The sequence below is a fragment of the Choloepus didactylus genome, chromosome 2, assembly GCF_015220235.1.
Source record: "Choloepus didactylus isolate mChoDid1 chromosome 2, mChoDid1.pri, whole genome shotgun sequence".
Classification (NCBI taxonomy): Eukaryota; Metazoa; Chordata; class Mammalia; order Pilosa; family Megalonychidae; genus Choloepus; species Choloepus didactylus.
The window spans coordinates 97581507-97597040 of NC_051308.1; the positions used below are offsets into that span (position 1 = coordinate 97581507).

Genomic DNA, 15534 nt, shown 5'->3' on the forward strand with positions numbered 1-15534 from the left:
GGAAATTGGTAACAGCTTACAAGAATGAGACTGTGGGCTCCAGAGGACTCATGTGGGAGAGGTTGGGGGGCACCTGGCTCCTTGTAAGGAAAGGGAGGGGCTGTCTTGGGGTCCTTTGCATTGCAGGCGTACTGATTTCTTGGATTGTGTTTGAGTATCTGGGAGTCTGATGGAGATTATGGGTAGGGGAGAGAGATTTTTAATTTTGGTGTCAACTTATGAATTACTTGGGAAAATTCTACATAAAACACCTAGCTCAGAGATGGATGAATTTCTAGCCTCAGATTTTCTTCCAGAGAGATTGACTCATGGTGGTTGGGTTTGAATTTCAGGTGTTTGAGGCCAGGGCCCAACTCAGACAAAAATGAAGATTTGACATAGTTTAACCCTCTACACTCCACTATCTACACTCCTTTTTCAGTTTTTTTTTCTTTTAAAAATTTTATTGTGGCTTTATTTATATAAATATAAAATTGCCATTTTAACCATTTTTAAGTGTTCAATTCAGTGGCAATAATTGCTTTTACAATGTTGTGTTACCATCACCACCATCCATGACCCAATCTTTAACATGACCCCAAGCAGAAACTCTGTACCCATTTATCAGTAACTCCCCACTCTTTCAGGTTTTTAATTCACACTAGGATAAGATTTACAGGTGAGGCTTGAAATGTTGACTCCTTGCCAGGATGGCAAACAGGTTTTACCCATGAACTGACTCTGATTATTTGGTAGTGGCTGTTTGGAGAACTGGGTGGAGTTTTGCAGGGCCCCATCATATTTCTATAGGAAAGAGTACCCTTATATTGCAGGGCCGGATATGCAACTGATATTCAGTTTGTGGGGTATCTGCCGACTCAGTGCATAATTTAATTTAAAAAAGACTCCTGCTATTAGCTAAAGAGATGAAACAAGAAAGATGGAATTTCAGGTACTTGTCAAGTGTAAGGAGGGCTGTTGGGGCTAGGAACCAATAGTACTAGGCGATGATCCGTTGCTTAGAAGACATTATTTGCTTATGGCAGAATTAGAGAAACATGAGGTTTTAAACAGTGTTTGGGACTCTGGGTAAATAAAAATTTCTTGACATCATGAGTTAATGGCAGTGGCTGTCTGGTATCTTTCTCTGGAGAGAAAAGGGAGGGGAACCACCATTTATCAAATACCTAATATACCTTTATATACATTGTCTTTTTAAATCTCCCTCTCTAGGTAAAACTGATATTCCAACATTATGATTATATAATGTATGCAAGCTCTCCTGGCTAACAGTGGGAGAGCATATTTGACCCTAATGCTGGCCTCAATTCCACCACTGAATTTCATTCCATAGCGCCAGGCTGCCTTCCAGCAGAGGGTTTTCCTTGTTTTATGGCTTTTTTAGAAAATCACCTTTATTGAGTTATAATTGATATACAAGCTGCACATATTTAAAATATGCAGTTTAGTCAGGCTTGGCATACATAGACACCTGTGAAATGATCATCAATATTAAGATTGTGAACTTGTCCATCACCCCCGAAAGTTTCCTAGCACCCTTTTGTAAGCCCTCCCTCTCTCTCTCTTCTGTACCTCCTGCCTCCCAGACAACCACTGATCTGCTTTCCTTAGCTTTTGAGATTAGTTTGTATTTTCTAGAATTTTATATAAATGGAAGTATATAGTATGTAGTCTTTTTTTGTCGGGCTGCTTTCATGCAGCGTAATTATTTTGAGATTCATCCATGAATCAATAGTTCATTCCTTTTCTGTATAGTAATCCAGTGTATAAATATAAATATACTATAAATACAATATAATATTTATTATATAAATATAATTCACTTGTTGGTAGATATTCAGGTTGTTTCTAGTTTCTTGGCTATTAAAAATAAAGCTGCTATGAACATTTGTATACAAGTCTTTGTGTGGACATAGGCTTTTGTTTCTCTTGGGTAATTACTAAGGAATAGAATGACTGTATTATATAGGTGTAGGGGTATGTTTAGGTAGGTGTCTATTTAACTGTTTAAGAAGCTGTTTCCTAGACTGGGTGTACCATTTTACATTCCTACCAGCCATGTATGTTTGTTCCAGGTGCTCCACATTCTTTTCAACCTTTGATATAGCCCATCTTTTAAATTTTAGACATACTGTATTTTAATAGGTATGCAGTAGTATCTCATTATGGTTTTAAATTGCATTTCCCTAATGACCAAAGATTTTGAGCATCTTTTCATGTGCTTTTTTGCCATCCACATATCTTCTTTGGTAAAGTGTCTGCTCAGATCTTTCACCCATTTTTTAATTGGGCTGCTTTCTTATTATTAGGTTTTGAGGGTTTTTAAATAGTCCAGATACAAGTTTATCAGATATGTGATTTGCAACTATTTTCTCCCAGTCTGTCAATTATCTTTTCATCTCTAAAAGATACTGTGGGCTCTTTCATCTGGTCTGGTTTAGACCTAGTGCTGAGTAAGGCAGTAGGATTGATGGGATATAGCAAAAGCCAACCCAGTTGTAACAGTTTATACCTCATATTTTATGATAATCATTGTGTCCATGCAGTTTCAAAAAAGCACAGCCCATTCCACACCTAAGTGGGTCTTTCTGGCTGAGCTCAGGCCTGTTTTTGCCTAGGAGTGGGCTGGCTGCTGGAAGGGTTAAGGATAGAATGCTGTTGGAACTTCCCTATTAATAAATGCTTTTGTCCTGGTCAGCTTACTGGATGTGAGACCCTGAAACCCGCAGAATTGGTCCTTCCTGCCTCCTACCTCTCCTTTCAGTGATTCTCCCTCCCTGCCACCTTTGCCCTTAGTCTTCAGTAGTTGCCTTCCCCAACTGTCTTGACAAAAATAATCTGTGAAGCTCAATCACACCAAAATGATAGGCTCTTAATAAAATGCCTGTTCTCTAGGGCAGTATTTAAAAAATATATACCAGAGTTTATTTATCTAGCCTACAGGTAACTGGACGATTCAGCATGTTGTTTAAATATTCTACGTCCTTCATGACTGTTTGCTGTTAAAACATTCTAGTACTTATCTTGTGGTCCACATGCATATTTCTGTCATGTATCAGGAGTGAGTCTGCTGGGTCATGGGACAGGCACATGTTTACCCTTAGTAGATACTGTGAAATCATTTTCAAAAATGGTTGTAATAATTTACACTCCCACCAGCAATGAATGAGAGTTCTGATTGCTTCACATCCTCACTAAGATTTGGTGTTGTCAGTCTTTAATTTTAGCCATTCTGGTGAGTGTGTAGTAGTATTAAATTGTGCTTTTGAATTGAATTTCGATTATTTGTTTTTCTGTTGTTATTGATTTTAACTTAATCCTCCATTGGCCAGAGAACATGCTCTGTATTAGTTCAGTAATTTAAAATTTGTTGATATATGTATGGTCCAGTATATGGTCTATTCTGGTAAATGTTCCACATGTATATGATAAGAATGTATATCCTGCCGTAGTAGGATCATGCTCTCCAAATGCTAATTAGGTTATTTTTTCTTATTGTTTTGTTTAAAATTCCTATATTCTTAATGATTCAGTTGCTGAGATAGTTTTAATATATATATATTTAAGATTGTGGATTTATATTTTTCTTCTTTAGTTCTGTCATTTTTTGCTTTAAATATTTTGGGGCTATGTACTAGGTAACAGAAAGTAAAAGTTAATATATCTTCCTGGTGAACTGAACCTTTTATCATTACGAAATATCCTTGTTTGTCTCTAATAATGCTTACCTTAAAGTTTACATTGATATCAGTTTAGCTTCATCAGCTTTTGCTTGGTTAATGGTTAGGATTGTGGTGTTTGTATTTTCCAAAGATGGCCACAATGATAATGCCTGTCCTGCTTGGTATTCTTACAGTGTGACCTTCATACTCTGCGGATCAAGTGCTGATCCTTTATTTCCTCTCTCTGAAACTATGTAGAGTTTTGTGACAGCAGAGGACAGCAGAAATGACTGCTGAGGCTAGATACTGAAAATATGATGCACTTTTGCCTTGTTCTTTTGGGATGCTTACTTTTGGAATTTAGCCACCATGGCATGAGAAAGCTTAAACTGGCCCACATGGAGAATGCATGTGAAAAGAGTATATTAGGTTCTGGTCAATGGTCTAGCTGAGGCCTCAGCATAAATGGCCAAACATGTGAAGATGCCGCCACGATACCAGCCCCAGCTCTTGAGTCAATCCCTGTCTTCAGTTCTCCCCCAGACTTTGAATCTCCCTAGCTGAGGCATCTTGGAGGAGAGACAAGCCAACCCCATCATGCTTTGTGTAGATACCTGACCATGAGCATAATAAGATGGTTGTTTTATGCCACTAAGTTTTGGGGTAGTTTGTTATGAGCAACCCCAATAGTAGCATAAGCTTTCCGGCCTCTGTTAACCTTTCTATATCCTTTTATTTGAGATGGGTGTGTCTCTTGTAAACATTGTGTAAGCTTTTTAAAATTTGGGTCTGCCAGTCTTTGTCTTCTAACTGGAGTATTTAGCCTATCTATGTTTAATGTAACTTTTTATACATTTGGGTTTAAATCTACCAACCTACTATTTCCTTATTATTTGTTATGCCTTTTCTATATTCCTTTTCTATTCTGTTTGGATTCTTTTTTATTATTGCATACTCCCCCTCATTATCTTTTTAGTTACACATTCTGTTATGACATTTTAACAATTACACTAGAAATTACAACATGCATCCCAGACTTCCCTCCCACATTTACAGTTTCAGATAACCTTTCACGATAGCTGTCATTAAGTTGAGAGAGTGAAGCATTTAGATGAGGAAGTAAAGAAATAAATCAGGCTAGAAAATCGTATCTAGAGAAAGGACTTTGGTTATGGTCACTGACATGAAATTGTCTAGTCCAAGTAGATTAGAAACTTATTAAGTTTTTGAAGGGATCATATTTGCAAAGAAACCATGAGCCTTAAAAAGCCTTTGGCTGTTTAAGCCTTAAACAGGCCACAAGCCACCCAAAATCCATGAGAAGGAAACAGTCTGCAAAAGATATACAGCCTTTAAGGAAGACACACTCTCCAACTCCACTTCATATGTGGCTATGGAGGATAATGAACAAGGAAGAAGGTCCGGAGGATGGAGCTAGAGGCAACAGAGACCAAGGGTTAAGGGGAGTTCCTCCTAAGAGCCAAATCAAGGTCAAATCTAGTCACTTCCAGGGCAGACTTGTTCATCAAATATATGAACCAGTATCTGCTGTGTCTCCCATTCCTCCTTTTATCAAGTGGGAGATTTTTTGCAGTCATCCTTATCAGGCCATGAGGTGCTGTATTCAGAAATGAGAGAAGATACACCCCTGCTGGAGAACCTAGCCTTAGAACTATATGCAGTAGCTGGGACAGGAGAATTGAGTTGTCTCCCTTGGGAGGCAGTAATGTGTCCTATGAGTGGAAAGAAAGTTACCATGGATATTAAGTGACCAGAAAGGTATACTGTGGCTGAGGCTGCTTGTATCAAAACCACTTTTCTCTTTTTTTGAGGCTCATGGACCTTATTATCCATCCTCCTTTGCAAGAAATCATGGCCTTACTGAGTTCCACGTGAGGGATGTGGGTGGAATTAAAATGTGCCATCTTTAGGCTTAAGCCCCAAAAAATCTCCTGGGAGATTCTCCCTGCTTCTCCTTGTCTTGGTGCTGATGAGCATGGTGGCCTTCAAAGCCAAGTGTTAAAATGGTGGCACCACAAGAGAGGGACCCTCAGTTCTTGCATCACTGCTCAGACACCTGGTTCAGACTCAATTTGAGCAAGAAAAAACGTCCATTTGTTCTGGCAGCTAGCACTATCATATCATATCATACCACACTTAACACTGCCACCAACCCCTTCCACATATAAAGCCACCTCTGCTGTGTCTGGGAGCACAGAGGGATGTTTTAAATCTCTTGATCCTGACAGTTTTTCCAAGTGGGAACATAATGCTGAATTTTAAAGCGTCTCCAAGCTTTATTTGAGCTCTGTCCTGGCCTGTGAGTGAGGAGCACCTGCCCTTGCTCCCATCTTACTCCAGCGGGGAAGCCTTTTGAACCCTGAGTAGCAGGAGCCAGCCAGTCCTCAGGAGAACTCAGAAAGAGTGAAGTCGGGCAGAATCAAAGCTCCTCACAGGTAAACATTGCCTAGACATCCTTATGCCCTGCCTTTCCTTTTTGTAGTTAAGGAGACTCAGACTGGAGAATTTAAGTGATTCTTCACAGCAATTTGGTGACAGAGTTCTGACTGGGAGTCAGGTCTCCCTCTATTAGTTGTGGCAGAAGAAAATGGATACACACCCATTATTGCTTTAGCAGGCAATTAAGCATGAAATTTCTTTGATGTCTTATGGCATCAAAAACTATGGTTTTTCTTTAAAAATACTGTAAATTGTCCATTCTATATTGTAATAGGTTCTCAATAATTTTAATGTTAAAAAAAAAAGTCTCAAATCACTTGTCATGAAATTAAGAGGACTCTCCAGGGAGCTGTATCATGTTTAGCCATCCCCTGGCACACTGCCACCTGTCCCCAGGCCTGCACGTATCCCAGTTTGAAAGACACAGCTTGATTGTGAATGCAGATTATTTTAGTACTAGGGCCCTGATTCATCCCCTCCTGATGCCTTCTCCTACAATCTATAGTCTATCATCCCCCCATGCACCCTCAGTCCTGGTGAATCAAGCACCTTACCTACCAGGTTTTCTCCAGGTAGACCTGCCAAACTCCTATTCATCCTTTAAGGCTCAGGTCCGGCTTCATCCGCTCCAGGAAGCCTTCTCCGACCCTTCGAAGTGCAACTGGCCCAATCCCCAGTCCATTACACCCTAGACCCTAGACACACTAACATCTAGCATTTACCATGCCCCATTACAATACAGTTGGTTTGCATGTTTGCCTCCACCACAAAGTATGGCCCATAATAAGTACACAATAAAATCCGTTGAATGAGTGGACTTAAGGGGTGGCTGCACGCTCCCTGGGGCCCACTTCACATCACTCTCCCTCAAGCACCCCCCACCGTGGCTGTAGGGCTGTGGAGCTCGGCACCTGTCCCCTTACCGGCTGGGGGAGGGGCTCCGGAGATACCGGGCCTGCACCGCCCTCACGTCGGCTTCATCCTCTTCACTTGGGACTACCTGCTCCTCCTCTGGGTCCCCACTGGTTGCCATGACAGCCAGTCAGCCTCTGTAAGTTTGGCAGGTAAATGACAGTTAGAGAAGCAGGTTCCAGAGGCTTTAAGAGGCGTGTCAGTGATGTCTTCTGAGTGGGACCAGGAATGGAAAGGCCTTCACATACGCCTATCTTATGCTTCCCAATGCAACTTCGGGTGTTTGTTCATTGGAATACCACAGCACAAGACAATCTGAGATACGCAGGGACGATATTACTGTTCCATCTGCCAAATTAGGAAATTGGTATAACAGGCAAAGGGACTTAGCCCTGGCAGGTAAAGGGGTAAAGGACTCGGGGGAAACCCAGTCAGGCCACATCCAGCTCCTTTTGTCAGAACGCCTAGCAGCACATCCCAGCTGTGTTAACTGCCCACCTGGGGTCACAGCATTTAAGAACTTGACTCCTCGCACAGGCACAGATGCCACTGGGGAAGCGAGAGGTGAACCAGAAGTTTGTCTTAACTGAAGAGGTTGAAGAACAGTGAATTTCCCAGGAGAGGTGGTCAAGCCAGACAGGTCTTTCAGTGAGATTCCCATGTGTGGGTGCACACACATTCAGCCATACACCCTCACACACACACACACCTGTATGCATGTACACACTTGCACACATGTATACACATGCCCATATTCATGACCCCCCCACATTCTCTCTCTGTCTCTGTCTCTCACACAAACACACACATACACACTCATACTCAAGTGCACACACACAAGCGCTCAAGGGCACACCTTTTGTCTCTCCTCAGAGAGGTGCAGCTGGCCTTTGGGAGTGGGGCCTTTGGCTTAGGCGCCTGCCCACAGCCTATTAAGGGACATGAAATCCCCCAGCAGCTGGTCCCGGATGTCAAGAATGCACGGCTGGGCCCTGACAAACAGGCAGAGCCTCTCCCCTTTGCTTGTAAGTCCTGGGCTCACCAGGACAAAGTGAAGGGAGAAGCACACTCACCACTGACCTCCCTGTATCGCCACTCCAAGGGACAGACACTCGGGCCAAGGGACCCAGATGAAATGGCCAGAAGCTCTCACCGGAAAGAGGGACCAACCTCTCCTCTCTTCAGTGCTTCTTCTATAAGGGCAAGACGGCTGTTAACAGGAAACCTTAGCCACCGTCTAAATTTAGCCCCAGGCCTCACTGGCTGGCAGCTCTCTGGGACGTAGGAATTCATACTCAGGGCCCAGACCCCAAAGCAAGACTCAGTTAACTCTTTCCCTCCTGGCTGATTCTTTGATCACTGACATTTAGTGTCCAATTACAAGCAGAGCTAGAAGAAGTTCACACTTTTTAGATGAGGAGGCCTAAAGAAAACATTTTCTTTGGGTTGTTTCTCCATACCCTCCTGCCTGGGGCTGCCTATTTAAATTCCTTCCAAAAGATAGTCTAACTCCAGTGATCTAGAAGAATGAAACAAGCTTTACCTCAGCCTCCTGTCAGCTTAGAGGGGCGTGGAAAAAAATACCATATATATAGAATGGGGGTGGGGGAGGGGGCTGGTCCTGTGATAGGTGTTGAGAGAGCACTAGGGTGGGACTAAAGAGCTGTCACTGTGGTGACAAGGGTTGTTTGTTTTTTTGTTTTTTTGTTTTTTTAACAGAGATGTCTCCAGACAGTAAACTTGGCATTTGGATTTCCCTTTCCTTGACACATACAACACTCACAAGCCTAAGTGATGGTTAATTGGTGACTCTGGGTGATATAAAAATTCCTTGAGCTGCAAAGACTTCAAATAAGCTCATAACCTAACTCTGTTTCCCACTGCACTCCCTGTCCCCATCATAACTATGGTCAAAGCAAAGCCCAATAGCCCAATAGTCCGCCCCTCTTCATCTCACACATTCTCTTCTCACCTCTTCACCCATCCACCCGTCCATTTGTCTACCCACTTACAAGTATTTGCTGATTACCTGCTATGTGTAGGCACTGCACTTGACCAAAGTTATTAAGACATAGTTACATGCTTAAAATTGCCTTTCTTCCCAGCTAGGTAGAGAGCAACACTGTATGAAGGTATGGTATCTGTCTTGTTTATGGCTGTGTACTCATTACCTACAATAATGCCCGGCAAATAATATCATTAAAAATTGGCTGAATGAATGAATGAGCTCAAGTTCTATTAGGAGAAATGAGACATAGGCCCAAAATAACTCTAGCATAAGGCAAAATATAATTAGTGTCCTAAGAGAAATCCAGAATGCTGTGAGTTCAATAGAGGGAGAGAGCCCTTCTGGCAGAAGAAATCAGGAGAGGCTTCACAGGAGAGGTGATATAGGTGCTGGCTTTTAAAGAACAAGTTAGATGGAAACAGCAGTGGGAGGAGTGCTAAGGGGAGGAATTCTGGAAAGGGTGACATTGGCAATGTTTCAGAGGAGGAAAGTATGAGTTCCTGGTATGAGGGGGTGCCTAACTTTGTCAGAGCATAAATGACATATTCTGGAGGATATTTTTTGGAAGGTAGGCTGTGTTTGAAAACAAATGCTAGACCATCTTAAACATTAATTTAAAGAGCCAGATCTCATTTGTTAGGTTCTGAGGAGTCAGGGATGGTGCCTGAGCAGACAAGGGACATCATTATGGCTGTGTGTTGGGTAGACTGACTTGACAAGGATATTTAAAAATGCTGGTTCTGCCAAATTTTTACAAATAATAAGAGAATTCAATAAGGTAACCAAGTAATAAACACAAAACAACAACTTTTGGATCTTACAAAACCTAGAAGCCACAAAGGATTGATGAAATTGTTTACCTAGAAAATTCTGAATTCAAAGCAAATACTGGGAAGAATATTTGCAATTCTTATCACATTCAAAAATTAATTTCCCTGATATATAAAGGACTCCTAGAAAAAACAAGCTAAAGACCAAACCCAATAGAAATATGGACAACTGAACTACCTATTCTCAGAAAAGGAAATTTAATGATGCACAAATATATAAAAAGATTTTCAATTTCACCAATAATAAAAGAAAAGTAAATTTTGTATATATATATTCACCTATCAGATTGGCGAAGACCAAAATGCTTGATAATTATCAAAGTTTGGTAAATGTCTTGGTGAGAGTGTGGAGAAATAGGCATTCTCATGTGCTGCTAATAGGAGTGTAGGTTGGTAAAAGCCATGTGGAGGGCCATTTGGCAAATCTATAAAAATTACAAATGTGCATAACTTTTGACTGAGCAATTTCAGAAATTTAGCAATTATGAATTTGTCCTATATGTAAGATCACAACATGTGTGAAATACCATATGCATAATAGATATTGGTAGCAAAACTTCTGTAAGATAAGCCAAAACAATCCTAAAAGTATAGCTTCCTGAAGAAATGATGTCACTTCTATGCAATGGGATATTATTATCTATTAAAGAGAAGGAAGTAGCACCATAAGTACAAATATTGAAAACTCTGTGAGATATTTTGTGAAGTGAAAAACAGAAACTGAGGCAAAACCTTATTGCAGAGTGTCATATATGATATACTATCATTTGTGTGATATATATTTTTATATATCGCACATCTATAGAAGAAACTGGTAACAGTGGCTGCTTCTGGATAGTGAAACTGGGCAGCTGGGAGACAAGGTTGGGAGAAAGCTTATTTTTCACTGTGTATCCTATTAAATATTTTGAAATTTGTACTTTGTATTCAAATGAATAGACATTAAATAAAATGTTTGTTAGGGCCAGAGCTGGGCAGAGGGAGGAGCTCAATGTTTTTTGTTATAAAAGACAATGCCCTGCTCCATCCCTAAGACCTAGAACTGTGCCTGGCATATGGTAGGTTTCAATAATTCTTTTTTTAATGAATGAATTCCCCTAGGGACACCCCATAAGAAATGATTAAGTGATGCATGCATTTTACATGTCATTTTGGTAATAATTTGCAATGGAGGAAATACCACTCTTCTAGTTGGGGGTCTTTAGCTTGCACCAGTTTTAAGTAGGGTTAGGGAGCCTCCCATTGTCACCACCACCCAATGGCAGGGAGCCTTTGGGGATCTCAAGGGTCCCAGGACATTGTGAGGAAAAGGCAGAGAATAAGCCAGGAAATAAATAAACAAGCAAAGTCAGCTCCACACAGTAGTGAGAGCAGCGAAAGAAGCAAACAGCATGGGGTGGCAGAAACTAAGCAGGCCTGGTGGGGCTCCTTTAGGGTGGTCAAGGAAGGGGTCTCTAAGGAGATGCATGGTGCTACTATCCACCAGTTGCCCAAGTGGCATCCCAAGGGTCAAAGTAAAGACTGCCAAGGAATGGTAGAATTACCAGAAATGAGAAACCAGTGGGGGAGGGGGGCTCAATTCCCATCCTCAGACTGCAAGATTCCATGAAAAAATAAAGTAATATGAGAGAGAGATGAGATGAGGGAGGGAAGCATGAAGGGTAGGGTGGAAATGGAGCAGAGAAGGCTTAAGGGTGGCATCAGGCAGGGCCAGGCTGAAGATGATGAGCATCTAGCATGGGTGGGGGGAAAGAGTGGGAAGAGAGAGGGCAAGTTAGGAGGGAAAGATGCAGGGGGGAGGAGGGGCACTTGAAGAAAGACAACAGATAAGGAAAGAGAGGACAGAGGGCCCTTGTCTTTTCTACACCCTCAGTCACCATACCTGGAGTCAGCAGAGGTGACATTTGGACCACTAGAGTGGTGGACTCAGAATGAGAAAACCGCTTACTAGCTGTGTGACCTTGGGGAAGTCACTCAACTTCTCTGAGAGTCAGATTCCTGTTTGTAAAATAGGGAATCATTAATACTTATGTCCCAAATTTGTTCTGACTACCTAATCTAAACTGAGTTCCTTCCTCTGCCCCAACTTCATTTTCTGCACCATCACCTGGTCATATTTTCTGTAGCACTTAGCAGTCTTTAAGTTGGGTGAGGACCATCCCAGTCTGCCTGGGGCTGAGGGGGTTCTTGGGACACAGGACTTTCGGTTTTAAAATCTGGAGAGTCCTCAGCAAACTGAGATGAGTTGGTCATTCTGTCTAAGATTATCTTCTCTGTTCACTTGTATGCTGTCCATCTCCCTGACCAGATTATCTCTCTGACCAAACTCTCTGAGGGCAAGGACTCCCTGTCTTCTTCATGACTGTCTCCAGCGTGGAGAGGGAGTGAGGTTGTAGAAGAGGAGGGAAGCCACGAACTGTTTCAACAAATGTGGGCAACACCCTTCTTTTACTGGCTTCAGAACCCTTCTGCTGAGATCATTTCCCTTTTTATTACGAGGCAGTAATTTGCTCTCAGTTATAAGAGAAGCCCACACCTTGTGGAGAAGCCCAGGACTTTGTACACCTGCTAAGTAGGGAGAAGGCAAGGGAAGTGACTGGTTCAAAGAGAAGTAGGGAAGGAAGGTTCCTGTTGGGGCCTCTGATGGATGGGGTGGGGCATGAGGCCAGTCCCATAGGTGAGCTCACCTGCCAGTCCAGCCAAGGGGCAGGATGTGCGGGCTGGGCAGGACAGAGGTGGGCAGGGAGAGGTTGGGCCAGGCCAGAGGCTGCTGTAGCTTAACTGGTCAGCGCTTGCCTGTCTGGTACCCACCAGTGTCAGGCTGTATTGGGGGCAGAGAGTCAGCAAGACCATGGTGGGGAAGATGAGACTTGTGATGCGGCTGCTGTGTGCATGTGAGTAGGCCCCTTCCCTCCCGGTGCTCCTGGGGTGGGCAGGGCGTGGGGACTGGGGAAGGGCCTTCAGTGCCGCAGCTGTGTTTCTGCTGTTCTGAATTATAAGCTCTGTTGTTCAAGCAGCAGATTGCAGCCCAGTGTCCAGAATTAGAAAGGTTTTTATTTGTATTTATTTGTAAATAAAATTCCAGTCCAGATCTGGAATGAAGAATTTATAATACTCTGAAGATTCCAAATCATACGATAGGGTCAGGCCCAAGATCAGACAATCAGGACAGAATATTTGAAATCAGGGCTGTCCCAGAAAATCCAGAATGTGTGGATCTAGATATGGTCACTACCTAGGATTTTAACTATTGCCTTAAACCCAGAGAAAGAGACAATGGTAAGAGTGGCAGCATCTGTGTCACATACAGGCAAACTAAGGCATGGAGAGACAATACAGCTTACTCAACATCATTCACAGAGCAAAAGAGCCAACCCCTTAAAAATACAACCAACTAGAAGGATTCTTTTAGGGACTAAAGCCCCTTGGTCCTTCTGATACTCTTGTCATTGACAATTCTGAAGAAGGGGAAAACCCAAGAAAAAATATAAATCAGACATTCTTTGATGTGATGGTTGAATCCAAATCAAGTACTAAATGGCAAAGTTGCTATGAAGGGGACCCATGGAGTGTCTAAGGGTCAGGATGAAAGCGTTGGCATTAGGATTCCTGGGCATGGGAAGGGAGTAGCATCGAGAGAGGGAAGATGAGAAATTAGAGGTTTGGGGAACTTTAGGAACATTTCTCGTTGAGTATAATTGACCACTGTGAGAAACCCTGTCACTTTGCAATTCAGAAATTGTTGTGGGCTTCAAGGATCTGGTAAGAATGGGGAGGAGTTAAAGAGCTATACCAGGAAACTTAGGAAACCCCAAACTCCCCGAGAAGGTAGAACCAAGGAGACTGTGTTCTAGACCTTACTTTTCTGCAAGTTCAGGCAAGCCCCAGTGCCCCTGGCCCACCCGCCCTGCTCATTTCTCCCCAGTCCATGAAGGTGCTGGGGAAGGGCTGAATCAATGATTTAGAGGTAGACCTGGAAGAGAGAAGTTAGTTCAGGCTGCTCAACCCCTGCCAGGAGGACCACCTGACCTGGGGCAGAGGCCCCTCATCATTAGCTTGAATGGTCTGGTTGATCCATTCATTCATCCAAACAATTCTTTACTGAGCACATGCTTTGTGCAGCGCCAGAGGAGTGAGGGATCTGGAATCATCACAGTCTGTGGGAACCTGTCTCAGCCATCAGATCCAGACGGAGAATGCTGAGGGAGGGAGGCTGGGAGGAAATGACCATCCCGGGCCTGGCTGGGCCATTGATTCTTTGATCCTCTCCGGATGAGCCAGAGGTCTCCTCTAAGCCCCCACCAATTTCCCACCCCACCCCCATATATATCCCTACATGCAACCTCATGCATGAATTTTTAAAAGTGAATTTGGCTTAGGAAAAAATCCAAAGCAAAATGCTCGCTCAGTTTAGAATGAAAAGTAACCTTAACTCTGAATTGCCTGTAGTGAGACATTGTTGCCTCTTCCTGTGAGAAGGCATGTGACCTCTGGGTGAACTGATCCAGTGGAACCAGTTCCTGGACAGGTTTTCTTTCCAGCCTCAGAAGGAGAATGTCTTTTCTGGTGAAGTGTGTCTTCTGTCCCCACCCCCTTCCCTCTACCCTCTCAGCCAGCCCAGCCCAGAGTAGCACACCCCCTGCCCTTTTCTCCAAGCCTTACTAACCCTGAGGGAAGGGGCTGAGCGGTGGGGCAGGGGAAGCATTGCCCAAGGGGCAGCACAAGGCGTGTGGGAAGAGTTTGCCAAACGGAAACACTCCGTTGCATTCAGTGGTGAAATAGGCGTTGCCATCCTCAGGTGAGCAAGGAAGGCTGTCAAAGATCAAACCTGAAAGCAACCGGGCGTCCCCACTCTCCCTCTTCCCCTCCACCCCATGAGAGGACACCTCCTCCTTTGTGTAAGTGGGAGGCAGAGGTAGGAGCACGAAAATTTAGGGAGGGCTTCCTGGAGGAGGTGGAGCTTGAGTTGGCCTCTTCCTTTCTTCCTTTCTCCATTGGAGAGGCTTATCAGTCCTGAACCTGCTCAGCTACAACTTTGATTCTGCTGATAACCTGGACAGGGAAACACTAAGACGAGAATAGCCTCCAGGAGACCCATTGGACTTTGGGGAAGCAGAAGATGTCACACATGGTCAAACTGAGGAGGTCAAAAAAGAGTAAAACCAACTAAAAGTCAGTCTGCCTTTTATTATTATGCTGTGCTGGCAATTCTAAACCACCTCAGTGACAAAATACTTCTTTCTCCCTGCCAGGGCAGACCACCTCCTCCCACCTTGGCACTCCCCTGTCATCACGGGCACTGGAATGAGGGGCCAAAACCCAGCCCCTCTTCCTTACTGACTGTTTAGAAAGGGTAAAGTGCTACACCTTGCTAAACCCCAAGCCCCTACACTCTGAAATGGAGAGGGTAATTGTATCTCTCCTAGGATTGTTCTGGATATTAAATAAGTTTATGAATGTAAAAATCTTGGAGCAGTGCCTGGTGCATAATAAGTACTCTGTAAATGCTGGTTATTGTTGTTGATGTTATTCGTATGGGCAAGTGTAAGGTGCAGGAAATTCACTAGACTTTGGTGATCGATCACCTGTGAGCAGATTGTCCATCTGGCAGACGTGCCAAGAAAGGGAGTCAGAAGTCACAGTGGACTGAGCCCTAAGTTAT

At 43.2% G+C, this 15534-nt stretch overlaps 2 protein-coding genes across 4 annotated transcripts in view; one reads left to right on the top strand and one right to left on the bottom strand.

Moving 5' to 3' along the window:
- STYXL2 (serine/threonine/tyrosine interacting like 2) overlaps positions 1 to 8246 on the bottom strand; it is a 30500-nt gene extending 22254 nt beyond the window's left edge. The window contains exons 1-2 of one of the 3 annotated variants that reach the window (XM_037813107.1): positions 8188 to 8246; positions 7046 to 7171 (exon numbers count right to left, since the gene is read on the bottom strand). In XM_037813107.1, the coding sequence (XP_037669035.1) occupies positions 7046 to 7155 (110 nt within the window). In that variant the 5' untranslated portion in view covers positions 7156 to 7171; positions 8188 to 8246. Of the gene's footprint in view, positions 1 to 7045; positions 7172 to 8107 lie in introns of all 3 variants that reach the window. The other 2 variants (XM_037813089.1, XM_037813099.1) reach the window with 2 other exon arrangements.
- Positions 8247 to 12649: 4403 nt separating this feature from the next.
- The window catches only part of GPA33 (glycoprotein A33), a 38374-nt gene continuing 35489 nt past the window's right edge, over positions 12650 to 15534 (top strand). Inside the window, exon 1 of the mRNA XM_037813121.1 lies at positions 12650 to 12766. Coding sequence (XP_037669049.1) covers positions 12724 to 12766 — 43 coding nt within the window. The 5' untranslated portion in view covers positions 12650 to 12723. The remainder of the gene's footprint in view (positions 12767 to 15534) is intronic.